The sequence below is a fragment of the Neofelis nebulosa genome, chromosome 12, assembly GCF_028018385.1.
Source record: "Neofelis nebulosa isolate mNeoNeb1 chromosome 12, mNeoNeb1.pri, whole genome shotgun sequence".
Taxonomy (NCBI): Eukaryota; Metazoa; Chordata; class Mammalia; order Carnivora; family Felidae; genus Neofelis; species Neofelis nebulosa.
Genome location: NC_080793.1, coordinates 87,522,727 through 87,544,498, shown reverse-complemented (window position 1 = coordinate 87,544,498; position 21,772 = coordinate 87,522,727). Strand labels below are relative to the sequence as shown.

The window sequence follows — 21,772 nt, the reverse complement described above, 5'->3', positions numbered from 1 at the left end:
AATTCAGGTTTGATGGCAGGAAAAATATTGTGTCTTTTGGTCAAGAAGTGTGCATTTTCATAACATTTTACTTTAATGGTAATGTGGCAACCAGACTCAAGATTGTAGAGCATTGCAGAGCGTGGAAGGAAGCATTCTTTGCATGAGTTCAAGATAAGTCTTATGTTCTGCTGGATGTCCCCTCTTTTACCAATCTGATAAGCATATGAGAGATTAAAAGATTGTAATTATTGTTGCTTTTAAGACTACTTTTGAATGATCATTTTTATTGATTTATAGAAACCTCGTTAAGTGTGTGAACTGCATCCAGATTCCAGTGGTTTTTAGTATTTTGTAATTTCAAATGTAATAACTATCATTCTTTTTTTAAAAATTTTTTAATGGTTATTTATTTTTGAGAGAGACAGAGTGTGAGCAGGGGAGGGGCAGAGAGAGAGGGAGACACAGAATCTGAAACAGGCTCTAGGCTCCCAGCTGTCAACATAGAGCCCGACGCAGGGCTCAAACTCATGAGCCGTGAGATCACGACCTGAGCCGAAGTCAGATGCTCAACTGACTGAGCCACCCAGGCGCCCCTAACTATCATTCTTAAACATGTATCTGACCCTGTTTTGTCTCAGTCGGCATAGTTTGTTTTAATATGCAAAACCATTTTAGAAAGTCCTTGCTTGTCACTAAGGTTTCTCTCTTCCTTGCTTTATTTGTGGGGAGGTAGATGAGGGAGAATACTGGAGAGAGGCAGGAAGAAGAGATACATTTACAGATCATATCCTGTTTGCATTGTTAAACACCTGTGCATTGCGTACTCTGTGCGGTTACTTTTCCTGGACTGTCAACCTTTGGTGGGGGTAGGGTGGGAATTGGAGGCGTGGGCAGGGGCAGCCAGAGGTGGCTCAGCTGATCCAGTGTTTCTTCCAGTTCTCTTTCCTTTTCTGCTGTAGTATTGTGCAGACTATATGTGCTTTTGTGAGGATAGGTGTCTTATTTATGTTTGTCGGTGATCCTTTCCTCCTAAAGACTGACTGTATCTATCTATGTCTATCCCTTAGTACATTAGTGGATATGCAGTGATATCCTTCTACGGAGCCTGTATTGTGATTTGGTTGTGCACAGCTTTTTAGAAAGGTGGGAATAGGGGCGCCTGGGTGGCGCAGTCGGTTAAGCGTCCGACTTCAGCCAGGTCACGATCTCGCGGTCCGTGAGTTCGAGCCCCGCGTCAGGCTCTGGGCTGATGGCTCGGAGCCTGGAGCCTGTTTCCGATTCTGTGCCTCCCTCTCTCTCTGCCTTTCCCCCGTTCATGCTCTGTCTCTCTTTGTCCCAAAAATAAATTAAAAAAAAAAAAAAAAAAAAAAAGAAAGGTGGGAATAAAAGAAAGGAGTATAGAGAAAATCTAGTCTGTGTGGCAGATAATGGAAATGATGCCTTACAGCTACCTCTCTACATTTTGCTTTGGGTAGATTGTTTCCTGAAAGTATTTTTTGCAGTAGAAGCTCGGTTTTCCCCTTTGTGCCTATTTAGGCTGACATTTTAAAGAACCAAAGAGTATAATCTGTCACATCAGGCTTTCGCCGATTGGCATCTGATTATATCTGGTGACAGTCTTGGAGATGAGTTTTAATGAAGTGTCAGTGTAAAGGTCATTAATAAAAAACACACGAAGAGATACTATATTAGTGATCTTAATGCCACCTTTATCATTTTAAATGTACAATGTGTATTTTGACGGGCCACAGTGAAAACCCACTACACTGACACCACGTAAAGTTAGATTCTTTGTTTTATGTCAGGATCGTATTGCATGGTTCTAAAGAATGTTTTAAAACATTTTGTGTATAAAGTTACTTTATGTTTGTGGGGCATACCTACGTTAAGAAAAATGAAATTTAGCTTATATATTGTGTTTTGTCTATATATGTGTTTGTGTGTAGACCTTTAGAAAGTCATTTTTATGTATGTTTTGTTTGGCATTTTGGAACTTGTATCAGTAGGACTATTGCCCACTAGCTTTTGCATTGCACGCATCTTGTAATGGTATTGGAACCACTCCACTGCTGTTTTCTCGAAGCAAGGAATAGTGGGGGAAATATTTAACTTAAGTTCTTTGAATGACCATTGTGTGATGTGGGAAACAACTTTTTATAGTGCCTCACATTATGTGATGGTTTGTAGGGACTACCTTTAGTTAACAAAGGCCATGAATGCCGAAGTGGAATTAATTATAGTTAGAGACAAAAGTTGTAATTCATTCCAATTATAGCAGATTAAGATATTATATGGCCGGATCAACATTTGATCTGTTCCTTTATTTTTAGAAGTCTGCTGAGTTTTGAAATTTAAAACCTTTTAAATAATGTTGAATGAGTAGAGCTCTATAATAGATGTGGATTTCTATTTCAGCATAGGTTTGAGAGCCATATGGCTTGGAAGTGAGGTAGAATTTTGTTTCTGAAATTGGAAGGTGATGCATTTTAATATTTTGATTGCATGAGACCTGCTTGGGCATTTAGTTAGTTTTGCTAGAAACATGGGTGACACAGACCGGAGATGTCGATCGGAGTATATGTGAGAGAGGGTCATCGTAGCGATCCTGAAATTTCACTCACCTCCAGTCCTGCTGCCCTTGATCAGCTTTGCAGTAAAAGCTTCTTTTTTGGATAATATAGCTTTCTCTATTATACTGTATTTTTGTTAATTCACATTGCTGTCTGGAATTTCCCAATCCCACAGCACAGTCTTGTGTGACGCATTATACATGAGCTTTGGAAGTTCCAGTTTACCTTTTGGTTTACAAACCTTAGAAAGAATGCCAAGAGATGACACCCAATGCCCAGAACAACACCTTGATCTGAAGGAATGGGGTAAGAATGAGGGTAAATCGGGGCAGGATCATATAATTGGAAAAGGTAGAGTATGAACTAAATGATTAGTATGGTGTAGAGAAAAAGAAGGGTCATTTTAAGGGCTGTGTAAACCCCGTCTGCCATATTCAGCATATCTAACAATATTACCACCACTGCTGTTAACATTATTTCTGATATTTGATTCAAAAACATGCGAGGAGAGGCCTCAGAGAATTGGGTATGTTTGTCTGTGAGCTTGTAGTTCTCCACTGTTGCCCTTTAGCTTTATTTTTGGGTGAGGAATTCAAGAGTTTATATCAGTTTGTATTGAGGGCCAATACTGTTTTGGTTAATTTAGGAATCCTGAAGACTCAGATTTCCATTGGGTTTTAGGGAGCATTTTTTTTAAATTTTTTTTTTTAACGTTTATTTATTTTTCAGACAGAGAGAGACAGAGCATGAATGGGGGAGGGTCAGAGAGAGAGGGAGGCACAGAATCTGAAACAGGCTCCAGGCTCTGAGCTGTCAGCACAGAGCCCGACGCGGGCTCGAACTCATGGACCGCGACATCATGACCTGAGCCGAAGTCGGACGCTTAACCGACTGAGCCACCCAGGCGCCCCTTAGGGAGCATTTTGAAAGAAGAGAGAGAAATAAAGTATTAGACCAAAATGACATATTCCCAGCTATGTGAACATATTTTTTCATGTTTGAAATTGTGGAAGTCTACAAAGATGACAAGAGCTGATATTTGGGGATCTTGAAGCACAAAAAAGGAAAGGTAGAAGAAGTTACTGAAAATGCAGTTAGATGAAATTAGTGGAGACTTTTAGAAGAGAGATTAAGATAAAGTGGATAAATCAAAGTATGAATGGTGACATAATTGGCTGGAGGAACAGTCATTGTTTTTGCCTTATTGTGATTTTAACTAATAGAGGAGACGCTTGTACTTTGTTGAAAGTATAATATATTGATGAAAATATTTATCGTGAGTCTGTGGGACCTTTGTTACTGCTTGGGGTTGTACTTTTACTTCATGTTGTATATAGAAAAGCATGAAGTTGAGATGTGTCCATTTCCTCATAATTATTTTATTAATATGAAGTTATATGTGAAACATCCAAAATGAATATATTCAGCTGGGATTTCATTAGCATATCTGATATCTAAAGCACTTTCCATTTGGGAAGCCAATAGGTAGTGGAAAACTGTACACCATAAATGTATATATAATTAAAACTTTCTTATTTTGGGATTTTTAAAACATACTGAAGTAGAGAGAAAAGCATAATGAACCCCCTGTGCTCATCACACATATTTAATGATTAGTACCGTCTATTGTTCTTAAAGCTATACCATTTGAAATATTTGTTTATTGAAATAAACTTGAACCCCTCTTTATTCTGTGTTTCTCTGAAAAAAATTAAATTTGTTAACCAAGACTCAATGTAGGCTTGAAAAGATGCTTACATTATGTTGAAGACAAAATATTTAAGAGTGATTGATCTTCATCAATCTTCCTGTTATTTTTTTCTCAGCACAGCATTTCTAAATCAGGAAGTTTGTTCTCAGTTATTTGTCAGGTGTTTTGCTTAGTAATTCCAGGCTCTCCTACTTGAAATTTGACCTGTCGTTATAAAGGCGGCAAGCCCAAGGACAGCAGCTCATGTTTGCAGGACACAGGAAGACAGCTGTGTGAGACACACCCTTCAGAGGTGCAACGGTGTTTGTCTTTTGTACATCACTCTTTTGACTTGTGTGTAGGCAGATTGGATGAACTGTGACAAGCCACTTTGTAAGTTGCCAAGAGAAGAGACCAACCACTAAGATACTCCCTTCAGAGTTAGCTGCTCGGTTGTGGGACGTAATGGCCTATCTATAAAGAGAGAGCCATCCATTGGTGACAGTGGATGTCCTGATAACTTAGGACATCAGTCACAGCAGGTTAATGTTGACTGAAGTCAGGTGTGAAAGAAGCATATTTTCCAGTGCTAGAGTCTATAGCCAAAAAAAAAAAAAATCCATTATTCATGTTGGAAATTATTCTGTAATGAGCAGACTAATATGTATAACAAACAATGATTAATGGCATTTTAATAAACAGCACAAAATGTAGACCTAAATCTCGTTACTTGAAAGCTGAGTTTTCTTGTTGTTCAATTAGATGAATAAGGCACGAAGGAGTAAATTCATTACATTAAATAACGCCTGCAGTTTTTGGTTATGTAACTTTAATTGCTAAACTTCTCTCTGATCCAGAAGGTTCCATAGAAATGTATATGACTTCATAAAATATTTTGGCAGTCTTTTAAAATATTTCTGCTACGGGGTTACTGCTAGCCAGACAGAGTGGTAAAGTGATACACTAATTAAACGATCTGATCCCATAGCTAAAATACCATTTCTTTTCTCCAAGGGTTGTAGTTAATTCCTTCTGGCATTAGGAAATATCTAAGTTATAGGTCCTAGTAACATCTAAATTATCAGATTCTCACATATTTAAGCTTTCCAAAAGCAGATAGAAAATGTGACGTATACAAGAGAATGCCACTATAAAGCTTAATTAGCCAGTGTTTGAACAAAACATAAATGTAACCCTGCAAAACAAAAGATGATGGAATACGTGTTAATTTCATTAATATTTATAGAGGATTTTATTATGAACTTAATGCAACATCAGTGTAAACATTATTTGTAATAATGTTTTCTGTGGTTTTTATTATTTTACATTCAATACAGTGTCAATAAAAGCACTGGTAATTTAATTCTAGTGTTGAAAGGTTAAAAAAAATTGACTCCCGTTCCATTTATGTCACATGACGTCATTTAGAAACAAGCCATTTCCAATGTGAAAAGTGTAATCTTGGTCCGCTTACTCTGCATGGGAATAACTCCCCATTAGCAGACAACTTAATATTCTAATTTGGAAGAACACCAAAGAAGAGCTTCATTCAGGAATTGGTATTTCGGAACCCGACCCTGTTTTTGTGGAGCCGCTAGGCCTTTGGGTCTGGAGCTGGAACCTCAGACCCCCTAGGATAAGTGCCTTCGTCCCTCAGGGTCTCACCTCCAGCCTCTCTACCTGTTTCTGTTTAACTGCTCTACTGTCTTCCTCTTCAGCCCCCTTTCTTCGTCTGTCTCTGCACAGCTGACCCAGAGGGGCATCCAGGCTGCTCCGGGAGAGATTAAAGAGGTGACAAAGTCTGTCGCTGGAGTTACACATGCTTCCAAATGGCACAAATATGTGGAATTCCAGTGGAGACATAATTAGGATGTTTTATTTTAGAATCCGAACTTTTAAGCTGGAACAGATTTTGGAGGTTATTTAGGCCAATCCCCTCCTCTGCCCACCCCCCACCCCCCTTATTTTATTTTTTTTCTAGAAAAAGCATTAAAGTTTTAAAATTGTGTAAGGTTTGAGTAAATGTCTTAATTTTTTATTATTTCCAGCTGTAGGTTTTGGCATACTGGCCATTCCTTAATTGCTTTGTTTTAGAACGACATAGAAATAAAATTTTTCATTATTTTCCCAAATCACAAGTAGGCTATATATTAAGGGGAAATATATTTGCTAGATTTTTTTTTTAAAGGAATGTTATATTTTTATCCCTATCGTTGTATTTCTCCTTGCTGGTTGCTGCATGTTAGTGACCTGTGTCGTAATCAATGTATTCATGTAAATAATTCTCCCACTGGGCACGCACTTCTTTACTGTTTTGAGGGTAAGGGTGATTTTAATCATTCTAAAGATTGTTGTAAAAATCCGGTGGAGTATTAATTTTAAAAACTGAAACAGTGTTTCCTGTAGGTCATTCTTCCAGGACAAAAGTAAAATGCTGGCCGCTGATGTCGGTGGTACAAGCTGAGACTTGCCCAGGCTGGGCGTTAAAGGTGTTGCAGCGCTCAGAGAGCCGGCGGAATGAGCCAGGGGCCTGCCCGGTGTTCCATAGCAACCAGAGGCAGCCCCAGCAGCCATGCTATTGTATGACTTCTTGTTTTCTTAATCTGGATTTTTGGAAGGATATGCTGTTTACTGATTAATAGTAGGAGACTGGCAGGAATAAGTAATTACCAAGATTTTGTCGTGTGTATGTGTGTGTGTGTGTTATGTAAGTACATCTATGAGGTCACACTTAGTTTTGGTATCCTGTTTTGTGAGAAAGGTGCCCACTTTGAGCATCAACCCTATTGGTTATTTGAAACAACCCATCGAAGACAGACCAAGAAAATAGCAAATAAATGAACTTTCTAGCAGTAATCTGATGCTCTTACCAGCCTCATTTGTGGTACCAGAGCTGAAAGGATACATTTATATAAAACAGAAGTAGGTTTCCTATAGGGGAAAACCATTTGTCATTTGCTCTTAACAAGGTAAGTCCCCATGGACAGACCTTTCTTGTAAAACTGTTCCCTTTGGATTTATCTTCACCTTCAATAAAAACGGAGGTACGATAAACAAAGGTATGATGAAATATTAGTTAGCTCTTGCAGTTTTGCCTAGAAGTTCCTCATTCTTTGTCTTTAGGAGTTTTTAAAAATCTAATGCTGTTGTTTCATCTGAATTGAGAGACTGAGAATACAGTGCATTAAACTGAATTTTCTTTCTGTTAAATGAAGAAAAGGGTTTTTTTGTTTGTTTGTTTTGTTTTTTGGGAGGGGCTGGGAGAGATTCAAATCATTTCCTTTTAGAGTTAACTATATTCCTGATCTGCCAGTGAACCTACTGTCTGGAACGAAAAATACAAGTATTAAGAGTGTAATTCATATTAAAGAGAGAGAGCGCTAGCTAGATCCTGGGAAGTCTTCAACTGAGATTTGAATACAGAGATTCAGTTACTGTAGTAACTAAATACTAGGCTGCTGTATTTGTTGGATGTAAAGAGGAAGAATCTAAAACATGGAATATATTCTTAGTATCTTATGAAATTACAATCTGGTTAAAATTTTACTTAAAGTGTTTCTAAATATGGATTAATAAAATCCTCTAAAAAGAAGGTACTTTGGATGTTTTCAAATAGCCCAGAGTTTTAGGCTTCTTCAGCATCTTTAAGGGTTCCTCATTGCCTCCCCATCAAAATCATGTAAGAAATATGTATTGAGTGCTGTGAAACTACCGTAGTGCTGCGAGGAGAAGCTTACAGTCTAGTGTACATTTTCAAGTTTGTATTTCACCACCTGCCCTGTAGAGTCTCTTTTCTGGCCAGCCTGGCGTATGGTGGTATGTGATTGGGTAAGAGCCTGACTTCAGAATGAACAGTCCTGGGTTTGAATTTCAGCTCTGCTACTGATTATTAGTTTACCCTTAGGCAGAATAGGGCTAATATAATCGACCTTAAAAGATCGTTTCAAAGATCACATCGCAGGACACAGGCAAACAGCACTGTGTCTGACATTTCAGTGCTGAGTCCATGGCGATTGCTGTTACTCCCCTAGGGTCACTTGAATTCTGCCCTGTCCTTTCTCTTCTCCACAGTTCTCATGCTTTAGTGTACTTAGGATATGTTTCCCACCCTAGTTAAATTCATCTTTCCTAAATTAGAGTGGTTCCTAACTTGATGAGTTCACTTCTGATGAAGGTCTTACCAACCCTGGCACTGATTGGGAATTGTGACTTAGATTTTTGTAAACATTGGATCTTTCCAAATTGTTTATAAGCTTCCTGAGGGCAGAAGACGGCACAATGGTTTCTTTAACTCAGCACAAAACCCAGTGTCCTTTCCTAGTGGAAGTAATCGATGAGTAATTACTAAATCTCAGATTATCTTCGTCTCTAATCAAATTATAGAAAACAGATTTAATGGGGCGCCGGGGTAGCTCAGTCGGTTAAATGGCAGACTCGTGATTTCCACTCAGGTCATGATCTCACAGTTTCTTGAGTTTGAGTTCTGCATCTGTGCTGATGGTGTGGAGCCTGCTTGGGATTTTCCCTCTCTCTCTTCCCCTTTCCCGCTTGCACTCTGTCTCCCTCAAAACTAATAAATAAACTAAAAAAAAAACCAAAACATTTAACCATTTTATGATTTTGTCTAACCTTGATTTTATAATGACCATTAGAGCAATGCAGTTTTTTATTCCAAATGGATTTACTTCGTAGTATTTTTTTAAAAAGTGTATTTATTTTGAGAGGGAAAGAGGGGCAGAGGGTCGGGGGGAGAGAATCGCAAACAGGCTTCGCACGGTCAGCGGGCTCGGTCTGCCAAACAACAAGATCATGAGCTGAAATCAAGAGTTGGACGCCCAACCGACTGAGCCACCCAGGCACCTTTGTTTACTTCCTATTTTTAAAAACTGGACTTAATGTCATAAATTCATGAATTTTGTATATTTCTTCATATACAGCATCATATGGTAGTTTTGGGCTGGCCTTAGGTTTCTTTTCCTCTCACCGTTTCAAATGACATTTTGTGAAGTAACTCTGTAGGTATACATGAATTTCATATCTGTATGTGTGTGTGTGTGCATGTACATACCTATGTATGGGTGTGTGCATAAATTTTAGGCTTGCCTGGTATTTTCCTTAGTGTCTAATAAGACTAATTTCTTAGTTTCAAAAGTTGGTAAGTGACTTGTTAGGATCCAGTACCTTTTTCCTATTTTCTGGTTGTGGCAGGGTATGGGAATTCCTAATGCTGCTTGTTATGGGAGAAATGTGGGGGGCATTGTGAGAACTTTGCTTTTGGGGGGGCTGCTTCAAATACCCCAAACTCTTGAGTTTCCCCTTTTGCTACCGATTGTCACTGTTCCTTTTGGGATGTCAAAAGTGCAGAGACAGGACACGAGTTCCGAGCTTACCCCAAAGCAGCTGGTGGCATCAGCATAGAATTATTACGGTGGTTAGGTCTGTGTTTGCGTTTGATATTCCACTGGGGGTGGCACTGTTGTAAGGTAGGGTTATTTGCTTTGATGTCTACTGCAGAGACTTTCCCCTGGAAAAGCTTTGTTTTTAAATATGAACTGTCATCTCTAGGTCCCTCCAGCTCAGCTCTCCTCTTAACCTGTGTGTTTTCATTGACTACCGTCTCGAGTTGATGAGACCCTCTTTTTAGACTCCACGGGCTCCGTTCAGTTTTAGAATCCGTTCCGGTGGACAAGCTCATTTTCAGTTTGTGTATTCATCCACTTATTTCTTGACCAAATATTGGCACCCACCGTGTGGAGGAGATAGCAGTGCACAAAACTGGTCAGGTCCCCGCCCTTGGGGGGCTTGCATTCACAGAACTGGGGATGGGATTGGCAACATGAATGAGTTTTATAATAGATGGTTGCAAATGCTCTGGAGAAACAGAAAGAAAGGAAGAGGGGTCATAGGATGGGTGATGAGGAGTTGCAATTTCAAATAGGAATTAGGAAGACCTGATAGAGAAGGTGACATTTGAGTAAAATCTGGCAAAAGGAGATCTTGTGTATCTCTTCAAGTGTGGCTTTATAGATTTATAACACTGACACCCTAATTGACGCTAGCCCGTCTTCTTTACTGAAGAGTCCTAGTTGCTTATATTTGCCCTTACACGGTCCTTTTCTTTCTGCCTTTCCCTTTTTTGCCTTTTATTATTTTACATGCTTTGCCCTGAATATATAGCCTTTTTACTTATAGATTACTTTGAGATATATTTGACTGAACCTTGTTTTCTAGAAGGAAACACGCAGAGTAAGAGACTCTTTCAAAAACTACTTTGAGTTTGGTTTAGTTTTTCTCTTGCGGAGGGAGCGAATATTAAAACGTTCAGGCCCACCCTACCTGCTTCCAAGTGGGAGCCTTCTGAAACGCTCGTAACAAAATGTGTCCTAAAAATTTGGAAAGAATTGATACGTGAAATATTAAAAAAAGAAAACAATCGCAATTAATGGGCAAATGGAAATTAGAATTAGCTAGATGGCAGTTTTGTTGGTTACACTCTCGGTTTGCCTGCATGGGTAATTTAAACCGGCGAGAGAATCTGCGGATGACGGCTTCTGTGATCAAATGCTCTTCAGTGTCCCAGGTGTGAAACCACAATGTCACGTTTGTGTAGCAGCGTGTTCTGCCATTATCTAGTCACCTTTAATCATGGATTTATGAATTGAATTTATTTGTAAAATTTGGTATATGCAGAAAGACATAAATGAGAGGTTATTTAGATAAATAAAAGTTACTAATGGAATCAAGTTGTCTAGAACTCTGTTATTTTGACAAATAGATTGTCATACTGATATTTTTAGAATGAGATTTTCAGTGTACTGATGTCAAAATCGTATTTTCCATTTCAGTTCAGTGTCACATATTCAGCATTATGTGCCTGTCATCCATTATGAAATGTACAGTTTGACAGTATTTGAGGCTATTGTAGCTGTATTGGAATACTTCAAAAATGGTACAAAATATATAATATAATATAATATAATATATAATATAGTATAGTATGAGGTATTTTTAACATTTTTAAGTTAAGGAAGCAGGAACTGCTGTGGAATATTAAACAAACTAACAAAAACTACCTTTCTCTGTTTGAACTTCTATAATTATATGCATAATATTTATTTCTAATCCTACTTTCCATCCTTAAAGGCTGGTTAAATGATTATACTTGCAGATATACCCAGGTGTTCGGGTCTGAAGGGAGTCTGATGTGCCCACATTTTAGCAACCTGTAGGCCAGCGTTTCTTGAACTTGAGCGCCTGGTATATCTGCCATTAAAAATATAAATAAATAAAAAGTTAAAGAGGCTAAATTTAGTATTATCACTTGTCTGTACTGCCATCATGTTTACGAAAACACGTAGGAGCTCTAAAAGATTTTGAAGAGCAGGTCTACTGTCTTACCCACCGCACCTCCCACCCCCAACTTTTTTATGTTGGCAAAATGTAAACCTATGTAAAAATAGACTAGTTTGATGAACTAATGAAATGAATTCCCATTATCCATTACCCTGCTTTAATAGTTAACAGTTCCTGGTGAATCTTGTCTCAACTGTACCTACCTCTTCACACCCCCCTACCCCATCAGTTTCCCTTACTGACCTCTTCACTCCCCCCTACCCCCTCAGTTTCCCTTACCTACCTCTTCACTCCCCCCTACCCCATCAGTTTCCCTTACTGACCTCTTCACTCCCCCCTACCCCGTCACTGTTTCCCTTACTTACCTCTTCATTCCCCCCTACCCCGTCAGTTTCCCTTACTGACCTCTTCACTCCCCCCTACCCCGTCAGTTTCCCTTACCTACCTCTTCACTCCCCCCTACCCCATCACTGTTTCCCTTACTTACCTCTTCACTCCCCCCTACCCCGTCAGTTTCCCTTACTGACCTCTTTACTCCCCCCTACCCCGTCACTGTTTCCCTTACTTACCTCTTCACTCCCCCCAGCCTGTCAGTTTCCCTTACTTACCTCTTCACTCCCCCCTACCCCGTCAGTTTCCCTTACCTACCTCTTCACTCCCCCCTACCCCATCACTGTTTCCCTTACTTACCTCTTCATTCCCCCCTACCCCGTCACTGTTTCCCTTACTGACTTCTTCACTCCCCCCTACCCCATCACTGTTTCCCTTACTGACCTCTTCACTCCCCCCTACCCTGTCAGTTTCCCTTACTGACCTCTCCACTCCCCCCTACCCTGTCACTGTTTCCCTTACCTACCTCTTCACTCCCCCCTACCCCGTCACTGTTTCCCTTACCTACCTCTTCACTCCCCTCTACCCCCTCACTGTTTCCCTTACTTGCGTCTTCGCTCCCCCTGACCCTGTCACTGTTTCCCTCACTTGTTACCTGTGGAAGGAGAACCAGTGTGGAAAGAGACTGATGCTTAGTGCTCAGATTACCAGTCTCTTCCTCTGCTCTGCCATGTTGTGTCACCCCCGCCTGCCCCCGGTCCCGTGGATGGAGGGATGGAGGGATGCACAAATAATCACAAAGAGAATAAAGGGGGCTTTCTAGACAAATGTCACTTAAAATTCTAAAAAGTGGCCTTTCATATTTATGGTCTCAGATTTTGAGTTGGAATGAAATCTAAAGCTTCCAGTTTAGTACAGGCTCCACAAAGACACTTCGCTAGTGTTCTGTTTTTTTTTTTTAATTAATTAATTAATTTAATTTTTTTATATGAAATTTATTGTCAAATTGGTTTCCATACAACACCCAGTGCTCATCCCAACAGGTGCCCTCCTCAATACCCATTACCCACCCTCCCTTCCCTCCCACCCCCCATCAACCCTCAGTTTGTTCTCAGTTTTTAAGAGTCTCTTATGCTTTGGCTCTCTTCCACTCTAACCTCTTTTTTTTTTTTTCCTTCCCCTCCCCCATGGTCCTCTGTTAAGTTTCTCAGGATCCACATAAGAGTGAAAACATATGGTATCTGTCTTTCTCTGTATGGCTTATTTCACTTAGCCTAACACTCTCCAGTTCCATCCACGTTGCTACAAAAGGCCATTATTTCATTCTTTCTCGTTGCCACGTAGTATTCCATTGTGTATATAAACCACAATTTCTTTATCCATTCGTCAGTTGATGGACATTTAGGCTCTTTCCATAATTTGGCTATTGTTGAGAGTGCTGCTATAAACATTGGGGTACAAGCGCCCCTATGCATCAGTACTCCTGTATCCCTTGGGTAAATTCCTAGCAGTGCTACTGCTGGGTAATAGGGTAGGTCTATTTTTAATTTTTTGAGGAACCTCCACACTGTTTTCCAGAGCAGCTGCACCAGTTTCCATTCCCACCAACAGTGCAAGAAGGTTCCCGTTTCTCCACATCCTCGCCAGCATCTATAGTCTCCTGATTTGTTCATTTTGGCCACTCTGACTGGCGTGAGGTGATATGAGTGTGGTTTTGATTTGTATTTCCCTGATGAGGAGCGACGTTGAGCATCTTCTCATGTGCCTGTTGGCCATCTGGATGTCCTCTTTAGAGAAGTGTCTATTCATGTCTTCTGCCCATTTCTTCACTGGATTATTTGTTTTTTGGGTGTGGAGTTTGGTGAGCTCTTTATAGGTTTTGGATACTAGCCCTTTGTCCGATATGTCATTTGCAAATATCTTTTCCCATTCCATGGGTTGCCTTTTAGTTTTGTTGATTGTTTCCTTTGCTGTGCAGAATTTTGCTAGTGTTCTGTGAGAGAGTAACATTTATCCCTTTATGAAGATGGTTTGTTTCTATTTAAGTTTTCTAACGGTATTTTGTGTATCTGCTATCACAAAAGTGTGAAATATGTATCTTTGATGTTTTTGGCATTTACAATGTGATGTAACTGAAACTGTCCCTCGGATTTATAGAATGTATTTTAAGGTACCTTTTTCAGTATGCCCAATTAGGCATTTCAGAAATTGATTGATCCAGTATTGTACCTTTTTTTTTTTTTTTCGGTTGGCTTAATACCTTCTTTCAAATTTTTGAATGTATAAATGTGAGTAGCAATAGGTACAAAGTGAACGTGGTTTTTAAGAAGTTTTAAAGTATGTTTTGGATTTCTAGTCAGATGTTTGTATCACATTCCTTTTATAAATTTTAATATTAAAAAACTGCTGGGGTGCCTGGGTGGCTCAGTCAGTTAAACAGTTAAACATCTGACTTTGGCTCAGGTCATGATCTCCTGGTTTGTGAGTTCGAACCCTGCGTAGGGCCTGCTTCGGATTCTGTGTCTCTCTGTCTCTGCCGCTCCCCCACTTGTGCTCTGTCTCTCTCTCAAAAATGAATACAATAAAAATATTTAGGGGCGCCAGGGTGGCTCAGTCGGTTGAACGTCCGACTCTGGTCCAGGTCATGATCTCACAGTTTGTGGGTTTGAGCCCTGTGTTGGGCTCTGTGCTGAATGCTTGCTCGGAGCCTGGAGGCTCCTTCAGATTCTGTGTCTCCTTCTCTCTCTGCCCTTCCCTGCTTGTGCTCTGTCTCATTCTCTCAAAAATAAATGTAAAAAAAATTTTTTTTAAATACTTAAAAAATGAAAAAAAACTGCTTCCTTTGTATATTGATATCCTTTTGACTTTGGCAAAGAAATTATAGAAATCATATAAAAATGTATCTTGGATGGGGCGCCTGGGTGGCTTGGTCGGTTAAGCGTCTGACTTCGGCTCAGGTCATGATCTCACGGTCCGTGAGTTTGAGCCCCGTGTCGGGCTCTGTGCGGACAGCTCAGAGCCTGGAGCCTGCTTCAGATTCTGTGTCTCCCTCTCTCTCTGACCCTCCCCTGTTCATGCTCTCTCTCTGTCTCAAAAATAAATAAACGTTAAAAAATATTTTAAAAAAATGTATTTTGGTTAATCTGTCAGCAAGAAGGAGTAATAATGTGATCTTTAATGGCTGTCATTGCGATTTCTTTTTATAATTGGTAAAATATGACACTGAAAAGAATTATAACCTGTAATTCATTGGTGACCTACCCTGATTATGTGATTTATCAGAGAAGCTACAATTTTTTGACAAAAAGTTTATGAAATTTAAAATTCAGAATTCAATAAATAGCCAACATTTATGAAGGATCTTTGATTTTTTTTTTGAAGGTGGGTATAGGGAGATGAATCAAATATGATAGCGTATTACAAATTGTAGAAAACTGCTGCGTGCAAAAACGAGGCTTAATTCCATGGATGAGTATGTTATTCTCTATAGTTACATACTCCTATGGTTGCTTTTAAGTATGCCACACTTTCTAATTATTGTGGCTTTGTGATTTTAAAGACATGAGAAACCAGTAAGTACCAGAAGGCTCTTTCCAACAACACTTCTGCTATGGGATATCCATTCTCCTTTAAAAAATTTTTATTCCTTATTTTGCCCCATTGCATTTTAGTTAATAGTGCCTGACAGGATCCTAAGTGTTAATGTAGCCAGTTTAGAACTTGGATTCCTTCAGAGCAGATTTGTCCAGTATGGTTTAAATACTCTTGACTAGCAGCTGACCAACTCTTAAGTAACTGCTTTAAAAATGTACACATCTGTCCACATATACCCTGTGAACAGTAGAACTCCTGAGTAGAATCTGGCTTTAATAACCTCATTAAATTAAATACCCTGTGTGTGTGTGTGTGTGTGTGTGTGTGTGTGTGTGTTTTAAGGTTTTGTTCTTCTTGGGAAAAGTCCATTTTTGTTACTTTCAGAAACATTTTCGTAGATTAGGTCCTGCAGCTTTAGAATTAAGTTAAATTTTTCTTATCCTAAATGAGAATCCAAAGTGTTCAAATTCCTTCATTGTAAACGTGAGTCTTCAACTCCTCACTTGGCTTTTACATCATAAATGTTATTGATATCACTGCATCTTTAAGAACGTTTTCTGAGTTGTTGCACACATGCCCTCTTAAGAATTAAAGATGGATCAAGGAAAATGATGTTATTGAACATAAAACTTTCATATATTTCTTTTTTCCACGTGTGAAATGAGTCCCTGTTTCTTTCTGCAGATTTTCTTTCACGTGCTCTCTTTCTAACACACTCTTGTCTCATCCTTTCTGCCCCTTTCCTCCCATTTGTTCTGTTCTGCTCTGCTCTGCTTGGCTTTACATTTAGGCTGTTGCAGTTCTAAACCTTCTTAGCCAAGCCTTTATCTTCCTGCCTTGGTCTCTGTTCTTCCGTCAGATGCTGGCCTTCCCACCTCCTGGCCTGCATCAGCTCTCCTTTATTATTGGATTCTTTGTCTTTCTTTTTTGGATAGTGTTCTGCATTCCTCTGTTTGTTGTTTCTTGGTACTTTAGAAAAAATACTTAAATTCCTTTACTCTGCTTCCCAGAGTGTAATGAGAAGAAGAAATGGAAACAACTCTTGAAGGACAGGTATACAAGGCTCTTTGAAAAAGAATATGGTAATGCAGCTGACACTATTTTAAAAAGCGTTCCCAGTTCAGAGTAGTTAGATAGAAGGAATAAATATTGCGATGGCTATAGGGAAGATGTTGCCTGACTTTAACAAAAAAAATCTGTTTGTAACTTAAAGAGGTGGTAGGCAGTATTTGTATAGCCAGAATATCCTTAGAAAATGTTAGAAATATTTTTATAGTTAAGACGATTATTGTAAAGTTATATTCTTTGTATTTATCTTTATGGTCTTTGGTATGTTATGGTAAACCAGCTTCATCTATTTGTCTTCGAATACTTTATGAAAAAGGCCTATCAAATATAAGTAAATAAAAGTCAAAAAATTTCTTCTTTTTCAAGTAGCTAGAAGTCCTCTCTTACCCGCTGCCCACTTCTCAAATTCCTTTTTACACAATTTGTTAGCAGTGTTTTATTGATAGACTTTTTTCTTCTCATTTACATTCAAGTAATGCCATCTATTTGTAGTGAAATTCTGTGAATAACTTATTTGTTAATCTTTAAAGTTCTAGAATATGCCTGCGATAGGTTTAGAATTAATATAAAGTCATTACTGAGCAAAGGAGTGAAAAAAATTCTCTGTTTTTATAATAAAACGAAATTTGGAACTTCTTCATTTTCTCTATTTTTTTTGTTGTTATTTTCATTTTTTTTGTGGCCCTGGGGATGTGGGGAGAATGCTGTTTAGTTTTTTGCTAACTTAAGTACTTTTGGATTCCTAGGTTTAGTTTGTTTTTCCATTAATGGAATTTATATAAGTACGAGATACTTTTAAATCAAAGTTGAAGGTACTTAGTACTGCTTTTTTATCCCCCCTGAAACTTTCTCTGTTCATTTATGTCCATTATAACCTTTTAGGGGACTATATGGAAATAAAAGCTTGGGGATAGTAGGTGGTATAATTGAAATGTAGACCATAATCTGTTCTTTGTTTGTTTTACCAAATTAGTTAGGGATTCTGAGGATACATTTTGAATATTTGTGTATGTTTAGCGTTTTGTTCCTTTGTGAGAAATCTCTCGGTGTGACTTGTTTTTAGTAGGATGTGTCTTGAATTGTGGGCCGGTCACTCTTGAAAAGTGTTAAGCCCTTTAAGCACACTGGTCAGACTCCGAGAGGGAAGCCTACAGGTTTATCAGCACTCCTTAGCCTGACAGCACAGCATACCCTTCTACGTTGCACAGCAACAGCCTCCTAGCAACCATAATAGACTGAATTTCTAAGAGTGACCAGGCCGGATGTAATAATAAAGCGAGAGGTGCAAACAGTTGTCATGGTTTTCTTTTCACAGTGAGCTAGTCCGATTCAGGGAAGCCTACCCTTTCAAACCTGGGCAAACTTCATATAAAACCGCTACCGTTTGTGCCCAGGCCTTCTGACACTAAAAGAGTAAGACTGCTACCGAATTCAGAACGATACTGGTTAAAAAAACAGGATGCTCAAAATGAAAAGAGGAAAGGATTATCACGTAACGAAGTTTCCAGGGAATTATGTTCTTGAAGACTCTTTAACCATAAACTTAAAAGGGAGCTGTGGTAAAACAGCTACAACGAATATGCTTTTTAATTTTTTTTTTTTTTTTTTTAACGTTTTATTTATTTTTGAGACAGAGACAGAGCATGAACGGGGCAGGGGCAGAGAGAGAGGGAGACACAGAATCGGAAACAGGCTCCAGGCTCTGAGCCATCAGCCCAGAGCCCGATGCGGGGCTCGAACTCACGGACCGCGAGATCGTGACCTGAGCTGAAGTCGGACGCTTAACCGACTGAGCCACCCAGGCGCCCCACGAATATGCTTTTTAAAAATCAGAATCAGAGTTGTGTTTTCTCTCTTTGAGATCTGCTGTATTAATTTTTGTAGCCAGCTCTCGGAGTTTTGTTTGTAGTTTAAGTGCACGTGCACATAAACCTGATGCTCGTGAGAACTGAAAATTTACCTTATAAAGACGCCATTTGAACTATACATAAACAGTGTTTTTGAAATTGTGAATTGATAACTGACGGAGCAGAGGATTTACCAAAGAAGAATGAAGTGGCAACATGCACAGTCCCCCACAGTGACGGGAAAAGTGTCTGTGATATTCCTGAAGGTGTAATACTGTGCTATAACTTTGTCAGCATTTCTCCTGTGTATTCTTGAGTGTGCGTTTGCTTATGTAGCCATGAAAAAGAGATTAATTCAGATGCGTTCATAGCCTGGAACAGGATGCCTCCATCAAAAGAAACAGATCCTCATACAGCTTGCTGGAGTTGGGACTGGGGCCACACAGCCTTTGACAGCAAGAAGCTGTAAATATACACACACGCTAATACCCTTGATTTGTTCATCTTTTGTGGCAGCGTTTGGAAAAGATTGTTAAAGTGGCAGTTAGAGTAAAGACTGGCAATTACAGTAAAGAGCAGAAATTAGGTATTTGTGACCTATTATATTTCATTAAAAGACTTCCTTATTAAAATGGCACCGCTTACTCTCATTACTTGACAGCTGCCCTAAACAGATGAGAAAATACACGGCTTCAGCTAAAGGTAGAATCAACCTCTTAAGCGAAAGGTAGAATCAACCTCTTAAGCGAGCGCATGGCATGGAACCAAGCACTTCGTACACAAACTATTTCTTTTTTAAACAGTAAATTTGCTTTAGGTAGAGATGTTTATCAGTGGTTGAGTGTGGCGTGCTCTTTTGCATTTCTATAATAGTTTACCCGCATTGGCATTTTCCCATCAGGATATTTTAATGCCCCCACCTGACTTCGCACGAGCTTCCCAGTAGAGAGGATCTTCTTGTGAGGCATCAGAGATCCAGGGATCAGCTTGGAGGCTTTTTTCTGCTAACCGATGAATTATTTTTCCAATCCAGTGTAAACACTACCTTTACCAGGCAGAACCAAACTTTTGGAAGTTTTAGCACTCGATTATTAATTTCTGAAATGCTACAAAAACTTTTTTAGTTTATGTTTATTTTTGAGAGAGAGAGAGAGAGAGAGAGCGAGCGAGAGAGAGCATGAGTGGGGAAGGGCAGAGAGAGAGAGGGAGGCAGAATCCGAAGCAGGCTCCAGGCTCCGAGCTGTCAGTACAGAGCCCAACATGGGGTTGGAACCCACGAACTGTGAGATCGTGACCTGAGCCGAAGTTGGACGCTTACGCAGCTTGAGCCACCTAGGCGCCCCTAATTTCTGAAATAGTTTTAATATTTTTACCCCTTAGTAAGCCAGTAGAGTCCCAGTGAGTTTAACACTAGAACTTAGGCATTACTTTCACAAGATGGAATTGTTTGTTTTTCTAGAGAAAACAATCACGATGTGGCCGTGGTTACCTTCCATGATATTTCTGAAATTTTACTGCCACTTGACATTGTGGCATCCGTATTTTGCATAGCGACCGCATAGCACTTTCTAGAACTGTCCTCTCAGTGATTCTGAATTGTAGTTGAACCTGCTACACCATCTGACCATTTGTAACTGTGTCCCTGTCTTTTGCATGGTGAAGCCTGCTGATGCACTGTAGTTCGTCTCTTGAGTGTGAGCTCACAGCTCACTCTTGAGGACACAAACACAGGTTCGTTGTGAAGCTGGCTTGTGGGAAGATCACCTGCCCCAGCTAATCTTGAATATGGAAGTTTGTGAGGACCGTCACAATATTAGGAGAAGGCTGTCGGAGTGCTTGCACGGAACTGTAAGATTTCCACAAAGATCCAAACTGTACCACGTGAGACAATCACATGCCTATTCTACACATACAAATATCCATGACTCCTTGCGTCCCTACCTTACAAAATGTAAATACCTGATGCGTATCGTGTGAGGACCGTCAGCTTGCAAAATTGTTAGGCAGAGGCGTGAGTCCTAGTCTTTTGGGTAGAAGAGACCTGAGTTCAAGTTCCCGTTTAGTCATTTGATAGATAATTATTCTTAAACTTATCCCTTCACTACTTTGATCTCATATTTTTTAATGTCAGTACGGAGATATTGCCTATTCAGTTGGGTTGTAATGAAAAAGCGGAAGACAAAATGAGCTAAGTTAGCACGACAATCTGGAATTCGCAATCCCAGTGTGGATGGTCAGTAGCTCAGTCTCTGGTAGGGTATGAGGAAGGTTTTGCAGAAGAGGGTGGCTGCTGAAAATAGTAACATGGAACTGGATATAATTAGAAACAAAATTGTTTTCAAAGAGAGCTACGATGCGCTGTGTATTTTGTTAAGTCATTTCCAGTATTGGTCAGTAGAGAGGGTTTTTTAAAACTTCTATGGAGCGACCCCTTTTCACAGAGTCAGATCTGGGGACGTGACCTTTAAAGGTGGCAAGAGCAGCAACTGATAGGAACAGTATGTCCGTCCGGACAGATGAAATACTTATTCCCCGCACAAAAGGTAGAATTTAAAGAATAGAGCACGTTTATTTATCTTGGTAAATATGTACAGCGATCGTTACATCCTGTAAACATTTAAGCCTCTCTTCAAGTTCTTCTTGCGTGTAAAGAACTGTAAGAGCACACACAAGTGCCCAAGCTTGTGTTAACACTTGACGTTGTTGATCTAGGAGACCTGAAAATGAATATCAGCTTCTGTTGAGAAGTAAGGCAACAGTGGAGTCCCATAAACACCCGATTACTCCTTTTTGGTCTAGCCCTAAAAAATGTTCAGCGTGCTCCCCATTGATTTGTAAAATCGAGTTTAAGTTTTCACGTATACTGTTGTTGCTAAAGAGACCGTAAGGCATTTAATATAATGAGAAGATAGTATTTTCAGAAGAATAGAAGTGGCTTTGAAATATAATGGTTTGAAGTAGCTAGTGGGATTAAACTGGTTTAGGCAATGGCTATCCTATTTCAGTTCTTTGAAGAAGGTAATTTCAGCCTTAGCTTAAGGAGAGGAGGCGGAACAGAACGTGCTTAATGCTTAATGTTGCCTTGATATTTTAAGAGGGAGAATACTGAGCGACTGTGATACTTAGAGGCAGGGGAAAATAGCACTTAAGGGTACACAGCTACAGTCTTTTTTTATTTTATTTTTTTTAAACGTTTATTTATTATCGAGAGACAGACACAGAGTGTGAGCACAGGAGGGGCCGAGAGTTGCAGAGACACAGAATCTGAAGCAGGCTGTCGGCACGGAGCCCGATGCGGGCTCAAACCCATGAACCGTGAGATCATGACCTGAGCTGAA

At 39.5% G+C, this 21,772-nt stretch overlaps 1 protein-coding gene across 8 annotated transcripts in view; it reads left to right on the top strand.

Moving 5' to 3' along the window:
- The window catches only part of RFX3 (regulatory factor X3), a 292,672-nt gene that overhangs the window by 10,169 nt on the left and 260,731 nt on the right, over positions 1 to 21,772 (top strand). For 5 of the 8 annotated variants that reach the window (XM_058695806.1, XM_058695805.1, XM_058695812.1 and 2 more), the window contains exon 2: positions 2,728 to 2,858. The exons of the other annotated variants lie outside the window; for them this stretch is intronic. In XM_058695806.1, coding sequence (XP_058551789.1) covers positions 2,753 to 2,858 — 106 coding nt within the window. In that variant the 5' untranslated portion in view covers positions 2,728 to 2,752. The remainder of the gene's footprint in view (positions 1 to 2,727; positions 2,859 to 21,772) is intronic. 8 annotated transcript variants of the gene reach the window in all.